The sequence below is a fragment of the Octopus bimaculoides genome, chromosome 2, assembly GCF_046866305.1.
Source record: "Octopus bimaculoides isolate indiv1 chromosome 2, ASM4686630v1, whole genome shotgun sequence".
NCBI classification, from domain to species: domain Eukaryota; kingdom Metazoa; phylum Mollusca; class Cephalopoda; order Octopoda; family Octopodidae; genus Octopus; species Octopus bimaculoides.
The window spans coordinates 27,370,321-27,382,728 of record NC_142929.1 but is presented as its reverse complement, the minus strand read 5'-3'; the positions used below and the strand labels follow the sequence as shown (position 1 = coordinate 27,382,728).

The window sequence follows — 12,408 nt, the reverse complement described above, 5'->3', positions numbered from 1 at the left end:
GCACCTACCGAGGAAAACATTGATCGTATTCACCACATAGTGATGGATGAAGGACAATTGACTATAAATCAAATAGCCAATGCTATTAGCATATCCTGCGAAGGTTGTTTCATCCTCAGATTTTGGGGATGCAAAAGGCATTGTTTATTGACTATCTTCAGAAGGGCCACACCATCAATGGAGAATACCATGTCAACTTGCTGAAGCAGTTACAAAAGAGGATCAAGACCAAATGCTCAGGAAAACTAATGAAAGGAATTTTGATTCATCACGACAGTGCTCCAGCACACAAATCTTTGGTTTCAATGGCTCTGGCCTCATCTGATTATCATGTTTCCCAACACGAAAAAACACTTGGCTGGGAACCAGTATGGCTGTGATGAGGACGTTATATCTGCTGTTGATGACTTTTTTTTTTCTTATCAACAGGAACGAAACTTCTTCACCAATAGGATCCAAGCAATGCAACACCAATGGAAAAAGTAAGCTGCAAAGGGGACTATGTTTAAAAATAAACCTCATTTGGTCACATTCCATGAGAGTATTTTGGTCAGCCTACGAACTTTTTAGCACACCCTCATTCAGGTTGCATCACTTGAACTTTTTTTTTGTATTTTGTGTTGTATAATTTAGTTTATTATTTGTTTTTGTGCTTCTTACTATATTTTATCAACTTTGATTTTATTAACATAATGGTCCCCTGTAGCTGTTTCATTTCAGTTACATTGCTTATAACTTTGAACATGTATAAACACTGAAGCATCTGATTTTTCCTCTCATATTCTTGTGAAATTAACCAAGGAACACATATAGTTGTAAGAACCAACTGTTGAGTAAATGTTCAAATTCACAGACATATTCCATGTAAAAGTGAAAGAAATATTGGTAAAAGAAAATAGTGTAGTGAAAAAAAAATCAAAACCTGTCAGCTGATATTTTTAATACTGATTTTTGTTTTAACACTTGATAAATGAATTATCAGTAATATACTATAAAGGATGAAAAGCTCTTCAGAGTGTTTAAAGACCAGTCTTTAGTTCTCATTTCATGTAATAAATTAGATGAGATTCATGATATTCATGAGAGTCTCAAAAGTATAAGCAAGCATAGATATGAAATTTTGTGTTAAATAAACAGGAGACAAATCTAAAAGAAAAGATTGGAAAATATTGATGTAGGTTACTATTTTCCTGAAAATTATTTTCTATTAAATTTTAAAAAATAAATAAAATTTGCTTTGTATCTTGTACAAAATAACATTACTAATGTTCAAAAGAAAATATTGCATCATTGTCTTTCTTTTGTTTCTACAAAAAAAAAAAAATGTGTGTATATAAAATAAAACTGAGATTACATTTTTCATCTAAACATTTACTTTGAAAAGAAATGAACAAGAACAATAAAATAACTTGGATTTTTCTTTTTATTTACCCATATAATGGGATATACTTTCAATAAACAAATTCCATTAGGATTATTAGCAATAAGTAACAGTATCAACAAAGACACAGCTATTTATTTATACCGATAGCCAGAAGAGTCAACCTCAATTCATTCTCAAAGACAATTCTTTGTGTATCATGAGAGTGTCAACAAAAACAACCTATGCAATGTTTCTGTAGAAAACATCAGTAGACATAGGCATGAGAAATACAGACCATCTTTAACAAAAGCCAAAAACTCCAGAACAATGTATAGCAGTGGTAGTGTGAATACTAAATGGTCAAAGCATTCTTCCTACAAAATGCAGATGGAACATTGTGTAGCGTCAGGATGATTTTTAAATCAAATATTTTACAATTCTACCCAGTGTCAGTGTTAAGAATTATGTTAATAAGGTATGGGGTAAAAAAGATGGCTAAAGTTAAGAAATTACAATGGTGCACACCTCTTCTGTTATTTTCTAGAGTGGAGTTAATTGGCTTTCAACTTCTGGTGAAGACTGACAAATAGTGTCGGCCTAAGCCAGGGCTCTCCAATCTGTGACTCGGGAGCAATATGTTGGCCGTGAAGGAGGTCTTGTACGACCCTTGGGTTCTCTTGCTATTTGCATTCCTACCATGTTTTGAAAATGAGGACCACAGTAAATGAAATAAATCCCATACACAGATGGAAAGAATTGTTAAATGACACTGACACTAATCAGTTATAGCAGCCCACGAGTAATAAAAGATGAAAATGACAATCATACGTAGATGCTACTTATTTCTGAAGATATTTGCTACCCTGTGTGTTTTCTTCTATATGTGTTTTTCTTTATTTTTCAAAATTAATTGTTTTGTTGCTGGGCTTTCTTTGGGGGCTGCTCTTCTTCAGTCATAAACGTATCATCAATTGGTTGCTGCAACTTACTCCGTTCTTTATCTTTTGCCAATTTTTCCATCATTTTTTCTTCTTCCTCCAAGAAGCTTTCCTTTTTGAGAAGATCAAGGACCTCTGTCACTTGTGATGGATTCAGTTTCAAATTGTCTCGGGTTAAATGCTCAATTGTCTGTGAAAAATAACAAAAAATTTTAGTCAACCTTTGTCAAACTGTAAAGATAAACATTTATTGCCTACATACACATATGTGTATATGTCAGTAACTGGTTCCAAGACAGGTGACTTAAAATGATAAATCATCTTAAAACGTTTATTAGCTTATATCTGTATGCTAAGGGCAACAAATCAATTCTGTGGTTGGAGCAAAGCCTCTACCAGACCAAGGGTGATGTGGTGGTGGAACAGTGACATTGACAGGGCCATAAAAGAGAAGAGATGGGTTTGGAAAGAATGGAAAAAGTGAGTACCAAAGAATTATATCAGAAAGCTAAAAGGGGGTCTAGATGTCAGGTTTATCTAGCTAGGGTAGAAGCAGAAAAGAAGAGGTTTGTCGATGTCCTACAGCATGAGGATCAGAGACATGAAGTGTTCCAGATTGCTAGACAGTGTGTCAATGAGAATCAAGATATTGTAAAAGAGAAGAGTGTGCAGAAGGATAATGGCATACTTGCACTTAGTGATGTGGACAAGAAAGAGGCATGGAAAAGTTACTATTTATTCCCTTCTATGATGTTCTACCCTACCTGATCATATTATTATTTTATAATAGCCTTTATGAAATCAAACCTAATTTTTGCACCCCTAGATATTTATATTAGCTTACATATAACCACAGGGGTAACTTTACAACTTATAATATACCTCTTATATCTCCTAATGAATTTTCTATCAGAGGATTAAGGGTATTCATAGGTAGATTGGTATCAAAAGAGTTACATAGTTTACAATAAGAATATATATCTCCTAATGAATAATGTCTATCACAGGTTTACCTTTAGAGCCAGTGAAATGTCAACTTTGCCATCTTTGTCTTCATCAAGTACTTCAACAATCATCTGTGCACGTGTCTCATCAGGTACCTTCTGCAGTCTTTTCAGAGCCAGAACAATTTCATTAATGCTGATTAGATTGTCTCTATATAAACAATAGACAGAGAAAAGAACATATAAATGACATCAAATAATATGCAACATTTTCAGACAAGAACATGAAGAACAGGTTTGCTGAGATTATTTGCACCATGTATTTATCACATGATGGCTCTGTTAGAGGTCTGTTGTTCTTTATTCCATCTCAAATGGTAGAGCGGCAGTATTGTCATTATCATCATCATCACTTTTTAGTATGCATTTTTCCCATGGTGGCATGAGGTTAGATGAGGCTCCTTGAAGCAGTATTTTACAGCTGAATGACTTCCCATATGCCAACCTTTACTTGTTTCTCAAATAAGTTTTTCCACTGTTCTTTTTCTTTCATATCAAACCTCCAAACATCACTTCTACTCAAACAGAACCAATGTGGAAAAACACACACCTTCTAGATTAAATATTCATATTAGAGCTGCCATTAGTCAAAATCAATTGTGTACCTTCTCATGTATGTACAGACATGGGTAAAAGTTTTTGAAGAAGACTGGCAGTTGTTCATGCATGCAAGTCTCCTCTCTCCATGTCATTCATGTTTATCTAAAAGAAAAGTTGCCAACTTAGGACAATACAGTTTGACATCAGTGTTGCTACAGATATTGCTATCAGAATATAAAAGGCTACAACTGATACTGAGAGGCGTCTTTCCTGACCCCCTAACAGTTCCTCTAACTCACTCAATGGATTGGAAATTTTTTTCAATTGACTTGAAAGGGTGAAAGGCATAGTTGACCTAAGTAGGATTTGAACACAGTATGGAGAAAGTTGGAGCATATACAGTGAGGCATGCTATCTAATGCTAAGAAAACTCTGCTAATTTGCATTACATGTGACTTGGATCCGTACAGTTTCCACCTACCAAATTCCACTGATAAGACATTGATCAACCCAAGGAGATAACAGAAGACAACATGCCCAAGTCACTATTTTGACATTAAAATCTTAAACATTGATTTATGATGTGTTCATAATCTATTGTTGATGCTTCAGCTGAATAATTTTTTAACATTTCAAACTTAAAGTGTTAAAAAATATATCAAAACAGAAAAGAATAAAGTTTTCATACAAGTAATTATTACATTTGTTTAAAGACATTTATTAATTCAAAAATTCAATTCAGTTTATTTTACTTAGCCCTGGTTTTATGGCATTAAACAATTGAGAGAGAGAAAAAAAAAAAGATTTTACTTAGATGGATTGAGGCCTTTTACAGGTCGTGGCACTCTGTTAGTTATGACGACGAGGGTTCCAGTTGATCTGATTAACAGAACAGCCTGCTCATGAAATTAATGTGCAAGTGGCTGAGCACTCCACAGACATGTGTACCCCTAACAAAGTTCTCGGGGAGATTCAGCGTGACACAGAGTGTGACAAGGCTGGCCCTTTGAAATACAGGTACAACAGAAACAAGAAGAAAGAGTGAGAGAAAGTTGTGGTGAAAGAGTACAGCAGGGTTCACCACCATCCCCTGCCGGAGCCTTGTGGAGCTTTAAGTGTTTTCTCTCAATAAACACTCACAATGCCCAGTCTGGGAATCAAAACTGTGATCCGACGGCTGTGAATCCACTGCCCTAACAACTGGGCCATTGTGCCTCCACCTTTTACAGGTAACATTCTTAGAATATATTTTATAAACTTCAGAAGAATGTAAATCCTGTTAAAGTTTCAGTTTGAAGTGAAAAGAAGTAAATGGTACAATCCATTTAGTCTAATTCTGTCACATTTCTGCTAAGATAAATATTTAACCACATAAAACCTATAATTATTTTCCCCACAATCCTTGAATACAGAATATATTTCAAGACTGAATACTATTTCAGAAACAATGCTACCCCAACCTAAAAAAAAATGTGGATTCACTTTGGATTGAGACCAGATGAAAGCAAGAATGAGAAAAGAGTGAAGTAACCTCCCTTATTAATTCATAAGACAATAAACTTAAGCTGCATTAACCTTTTCATGACATATATCTAATGAAATACACTATTTTACAACTTAATTAGTTTTGAAAATAATTAGGAACCTGAGGTACTTAGTAAAGTAAATAACTTTTGTATAACCCGTTTTGTTACCATATTTCTGTTGAAATACACTTCTTTTGCTCCAAGTAATTTTTAAAATAATGAAGAATTTAGTAAAATAACTGGTTATTAAACTGGAGTTTGGAACATAAATTAACATGAAATTTTGATCACCTTAAAATAGGAAGTTTGTATTAAAGAACCAGAGGTTAAGTCAGTGTTTGGAACATATGATGATGAAAAGTTCTAACATAAATTTATAATGAGAGATTTCAATTTAAATAGGAAAACTTTTAAATGTACAGTTTTATGTCATAGAATGAAAAGCAATATCTAACATGTTAATATCAAACGAATTAACATAACATAACTGGTTTAGCTCTAATGCTGACAAAGAAAATTAAAATGTTAAAATGATGACATGATTAAAGTAAAAGTAAAATAAACTAACTTCTTTCTGCTGATGTCTTGCATAACTTTGTCCAATTTCTCCACATCATCTTTGAGTTCAGAGCTGCGTTTCACTCTGACCTCACTCACTTCAATCTGTTCCAAGAGTTGTACTTTCTCTTTCAAGAGTTTCTGGTTGATAGAGTCAGCCTGAGAGATGAGTTTGTGAACGTGTTTCATCAAGCGTTCTGAAGCTTTAGACTCTTTCAAGTCTCGCAGACTGCCTCCAGTGGATAGAATCACTTCTTTCAGATCTTCCACATCCTAAAGAAGGAACAAGAAAAAAATATATTGGCATTAGTATGAAATATATGTGAGTGAATGCATGTGTGTGTGTGTTTGTATATGTGTGCATGTATATACATACACACACACAAACATATATACATTTGTTCTATCTTTTCATGTCCATTTAACATGGGTTACACAAACAAAGATTAATGAGGCACAGTTTTACAGCTGGATGCTCTTACTGTAGCTAATCTTTACCCATTTTTCAAGTAAGGGAGATTTCATTCCGTTAGGTTTTGAAAGGACAGAGATACTGGATGATTTCATGACAGGCAATTATCAACAAACATCATCATCTGTAGCTTTTTCATAATGCACAGATAGTTGTAAATATTCACACAGACACTACATGTGCATGCACGTACACAAACACACACAAAACAAGCTTTGTACAGTTACAGACTACCACATTCACTTGCTAGCCTAGAGCTATAGAAGACACTTGACCACACAGTCATGCCTGTGTATACAAACACACACACACTGAAAGTAGTGTAAAACTAGCACTACAAATTTACATTTAAGAAAGAGGACAAAATCAGTAAAATAGTATATATTAAAAAAAAATGTTTGTTATAAAGAAAGAAGTGGCTCACCTCTTTATATTCACTGACTTCTTCTTTGAGATCCTGAAGTTCTTCCTGTTCAATACTGAGTTGCTTCTCAAGAGCAATTTCTTCAAGAGCTGACTCAATAATTTCCAAGTCTTTATTGGTGATCACTTCTTCTGGAGGAGAGGATGGCGATGCTGGAAAAACAAATGGAAATTAATAGGAACCAGCAGAGCTGAAGAAACGAATGAATTAGTGAAGATGCCAGCAGATTCAGTGGAACATCATCATTTAGACATACACCAGTGTGCTGAGTGATTATAACCCATTGGAATCATGTGGTGTATTTTTTTAATCTTTTCTACTTTTATTTCGAGCAAGAAAGTATTCATCCATGACCTTTGCAGGATCCTCAAGGCTGGTGAGGCAGAAAAAGAGAGAAAGAAGCCAGTATTCTCTTAAAGCTGTGTGTCTGTGCATACATGTGTTATATAATGAAGAAAGGAGAGATATGTGCACACACTGAGTTTTCAAGATGATACTAGATTCCGTTTAACTGAATAACTTTGAGTGAGGATTGTTTACTTGGATGAACACACATATTTGGTTAAGAAAGATATAATTTGCACATGATGCAAATTTCTGCAGACACCCACAGTAAAAAATTAATGGGATCATTGGTTGCAACAGTAGGAAGTAGTACATCAAGATACTGAGTTATCCTTAGAGTTAAGACCTGGTCTGAATGCTTGTAAAAGAAGGGATTCTGCTAAAAGTACCCAACAGACAGTGTTAACAAGCTTACCAACATAAATCAATCCCTCTTTATGACGTTGACAAAAGGAGTAGACCTTACATCATAAAGTAAATCTCATTTGCTACACTGATAGCACAGCTTGTGGTATATGGTAATGATAAGATAGCTAGAGACACAATAACCATTGACAATTAAGAATCTTTGTTACAGGTAGCTTGGTATAATGAATTGTTAACCTATTGACAGGAATTCTGGGACCATACTGACTCAGCCAGATGGAAGACTCCCACAGTAGTTCGACTTGTAGTTTAATAACACTGCTACTTTAATGACCTTTTTAGGTGTATTTTCCTTTGTAATTATAAAATTTTAATTCAACTTTCACAACAATCTCAGTGGGAAGAAATATCAAAGTTGTAATGAAAAGATCATGCACAATAGATTTTATAACATTTTCTCTTAATTATTTCAGATTATTTTATTATTTGGGAGAAGTTGATGGAAGGTTGATTACAGACTTATCTCCCATGAATAATATTTTATACTACACTAAAAAACCAAACAAAAAACTCCTAAATATGCATTATATGACAGGCATCTTTGCTGTTTTTATCTATTGTATTCACTTACAGGGTATTGGATTATTCACTTGCCCAAGACATTGCATTGGGGTAGAATCTGAAACCACATGTATAAGATGCGAAATGATGCCTTTATGTCTTAAATATTCAAAATATTTCCTTTTTTAACCAAGACAAATTACTTTACCATGAAATGGCAGTGGTGTCAGAGTAGTAGCAAATGTTAACAAATAGAGTAATGCATTATAAGTTTAGGGGATACACAACACAATTAGGTTTAAGCCTACAGCTTATGAGCTTAGGAAGGAGTGCATATATTATCTAGCAACAACAGTGAAATTGTTTACAGATCACATCTGACCATCTCATATAAAGGATAGATTAAATAATATGATCCCTTGTTATACTAAAACATTGTGCAAATATATTTGAACATAAATCTGTTGAACCAGTGTAGAGATGAGACTAAGCAACAACAAAAGTAGTCTGCAAGGCAATCACTCATGATGCCTCTGTAATGATGAACATTGATAAAAAAATATTTGGCAGTAGAATTACTAAGGAAATAGAATTCACTTTCTCACCAATGGAAAAAAGGTAATAAAATAATAACTAACATAGACTGCTATTTTAGTAAAGAAGTTTAAACTGGTTTACCTGCTACTGGAGGACTTTCTAATGGGACAGCTTTGTCTACAAGAACTGTGGCTTTGTCTTCCAGGGCATCATCACTCTGTTTTGCAGCAATTTCCACTGCTTTCTGCAAATATTTGAAAAGAGAAAAAATAATAATATATATATATATATATATGAGTGGGATGTGTCAAACATGTCCTCACATGGATATCTTCTCAAGCTAGAGAAAAATTACTTATGACTTTTTCCTGCTAAATAAAGATTTTCTAAAGGATATATTTAGAAAGAGATTTACTGTACAACTATAATTTATTCTTTGGACTGTTAATCTCAACTTTATATTAATATCTACATGTCAATCCATTTCTTCTCCAGTCATCATTAAGGTCCCATATTCTTGGATTGTGTGTGTAGTTCTAGACAGGATTCAAACTAAAAGCCTTTATTTCTAAACCAAGGTTAATAATCTTATCTACATGGTTACCGATACACGAAAGTTGAGGTTGATAGTAAAGAAAATTATAACCTTATAAATATTTACTAGTGTCATCATACCAGTAAAAATGTTAATTTTGACAAATGTGGGAATTTCTCAATAACCAAGCATTATCAAAAGACATTATATTCTATAGAGTATGACTTAAAAAAAAAAAGATTTATGCCAAAAACTAAAAAAAAAAATAAAAAAAAAAGCTAGAAAATATAAAAACGGTTTGAAAATTTTAGGAATAGCAGGCAGTTGTAGTTGACATATGGAGCATCATCTTGCATTACTTGAATTTGATAATACTTTACAGTTAAAATTTGAAGATTATTCTAAAATTGGAGAACTACAGAATCACAATTTATCTTTTCAGTTGCATGTTTGAATACGTCAACAAATAATGTAATATTTTTGCCATTGATAAATATTACCCATTATCCTTATTATCATCCTTTTTTTTCTCTACGAAATTTTCTTTCTTTAAAACACTAAGTTTTTTAGAGTGATTCTTTTCAATTGTTTTATAAACGATGCTGAACAGATTTTGATTTGCTGCATACTGATGTAAACACTTCGATCCCCCATATCTCTGTTGAAATACACTACCTGTGTAAATTGGTTCATTGCAAAAACAATCAAGAACAACTAACTTTGTCATTATTAAACTGGTGTTTTGAAATATAAATGAACAGGTTTTATCATGGAACTAGGTATGCTGGTATCAAAATAGAAAATAGATATTAGATACAATATCAAAATACATATCAGATATAGGTTATTTATTTATTTATGGGTTTCAGCCAAGTGGCTGCGGTCATGCTGGAGCACCACCGTTAGTCCACATTATTCTGTAATGAGAATAGGGCCAGTTTACCAGTTTCTCTCATGTATATCTTACTTCCTTGATGGGACACCAGTTTGTTGTTGGATTACTCATTTTTACCAGCAGAGTGGACTGGAGGAATGTGAAATGAAATGTTTTTCTCAAGAACACAACACATCGTCTGGTCCAGGAACAGAAACCACAATCATGAATCCTACATCCGAACCACTAAGCCATGCACCTGCACATATTAGATATAAGGAATTTCAAAACACAAAACAGACACCAACAATCTAGAGTTGTTCACACTAACCTTTTCTTTTTCTTGTTGTAGTTCTTCGGCTTCCAAGTCTTTCCTTTCCTTTTTGATGGCAGCTTCTTCTTGCTTGATAAGTTGAAGTTTAGCTTTATTATCAACTTTCTCACCGGATATCTCAGCGATTTTAATTTTGGCTTCCTCTGTCTGCAAAGTGGACACAAGATTTAAACATAAGCTAACAACATAGACACAGGATTTTAAGTTGAAATTAACAGAGTTATCATTCACTTTAAATTGTTGTAGATTAATAGTTCCAAAAAAAGCATTGCTTTAACTGGTGGTCTCAGAGGTACATAACTCTAGAACCGTCTGTCACTCTTCTTTCACGCCCTTGTAAACTTAACCTACCACCAAGCCTTTCTGTTCTGCTATCTGTATTCTTACTTATATTCACCCTCTTGTACTTTAAGGGTATGCACCAACATCTCATCACTATCATTTCATTTCTATTTTTCCAACTGGAGTAACTGTGTTATCTCCTTTACAGCCAGACATCTGTTCTTATCCCTCTATCAGAATTTAACCAATCAACACCCAGCATAAAGCCACCACCATCAACAATACACACTCATTCACTTGAGGGGTCCTGTCTTGCATATTACTGAATGGCCTCACTAGTGGTAGTGTTATGGTAAAAAAAAAAAAATCTTAAGTGTTGTTGTTAGGAAAGGCAAAAAGCTATGGAAACTATGCCAAAGCAGGCACTGAAGCTTGACATAGTCCTCCAGCTCATCAGATTCTGTTGAGCCATCAAATCCATGCCAGCATGGAAGACGGACATCTTATGATGCTGATGATATCAAATTACCAAAGATTGGGTTTGGGGATTTGCCAGTGTCATATTCCTAGAATAACAGGAGTGGAGTTCATATTCTCAATGACAACCCTTAACTGTAGAACTGTAGGTAGTAGACCTCATAGAGTAAAAGAAGACACACCAAAGAAGAGGTTCAGTCATTTCAAACAAACAGCAAAACACTCAAAGGAAAACATGATCACAAGCACTCCAAGCTATGACCATTCCATCTTTTTTTCTAGTGCAGGAAATCCAGAATCATATCCAAGAATTCTCTTCTAAGACAGTGGGTTTGATTTGATGGAATTTAGCTTCTATTTCTAGTAGGTTGAGCAACCATGTAGTAGCTCTATTATTAGCTTGAACAGGAGTAAGACACAAGATGGTATGCCATATATTTCAAGTAGAGCTCTTATTTTCATTGGAAAAAAGGGCTCGACATGAAATGTTAGGTTCCTGAAACAGAAGTGCTTTTACTTCATTTCAAGAAACACTAAAATACAATTTAAAAAATTTTCTTTAATAGAGATGTTTAGTAGGTGAAACAGCAGAAATTACAGGATGAGAAGCAAATGGAATAAGTAATTTTAGAGAACCAGTGATAATTGCCAAAGAAGAGACAATGAATAACAGGACACACTTCAATGGCAAGCTGAAGATTTTACACTGATGATGAGCAAAATCTTGTCAGTGAAACAAATAGCTTGTGCTAACCAAATAAATAAAATAAAAAAAACTAATAAAGAAACAAGAGATACCAGAATGTAAAGAAAAAAGAAGAAATATATGATTAAGAACTTACAGTTGTTTCAGGTAGAGAAGATAATGTTGCCTGCAATTGGTCAGTAGTGGACATATTCTCAGAGAGATAGAGAGCTCGTGATAACAACAGCAGCGAAGTAGGGATGTTCTCTTTGAGATGTAATTCTAGCCACTGTTCTAGCTGAAATTTGAGGCGTTCTTCAGGAACACCGAGTGAACGCATACCTCGAGCTCGGCAAGCTGCTTGCAATTCCCAAATTGTTAAACTGTCAACACCTTCTTTTTGGATCATCTGTACAGAATAAAAAAAGGGCTTTCAGTGTACTTCCAGAATTTACTTTTACTTTATTTTATCATGTAAGTTGATGGGCAGAATTAGGAGAGCAGTGAAGTGAATGGCACAAGGTTGGTTGTCAAACAGCTAATATCACATCTGATTGTTGCAAGAATACTGACAGGATGTACTCTGC

At 34.1% G+C, this 12,408-nt stretch overlaps 1 protein-coding gene across 14 annotated transcripts in view; it reads right to left on the bottom strand.

The window, feature by feature from the left end:
• Positions 1–1,405: 1,405 nt before the first annotated feature.
• The window catches only part of LOC106868837 (mitochondrial proton/calcium exchanger protein), a 75,778-nt gene continuing 64,775 nt past the window's right edge, over positions 1,406–12,408 (bottom strand). For all 14 annotated transcript variants that reach the window (XM_089341978.1, XM_089341970.1, XM_089341971.1 and 11 more), the window contains 7 exons: positions 11,979–12,230; positions 10,375–10,524; positions 8,776–8,878; positions 6,826–6,977; positions 5,940–6,202; positions 3,315–3,456; positions 1,406–2,491 (listed from right to left, as the gene is read on the bottom strand). In XM_089341978.1, coding sequence (XP_089198104.1) covers positions 2,270–2,491; positions 3,315–3,456; positions 5,940–6,202; positions 6,826–6,977; positions 8,776–8,878; positions 10,375–10,524; positions 11,979–12,230 — 1,284 coding nt within the window. In that variant the 3' untranslated portion in view covers positions 1,406–2,269. The remainder of the gene's footprint in view (positions 2,492–3,314; positions 3,457–5,939; positions 6,203–6,825; positions 6,978–8,775; positions 8,879–10,374; positions 10,525–11,978; positions 12,231–12,408) is intronic.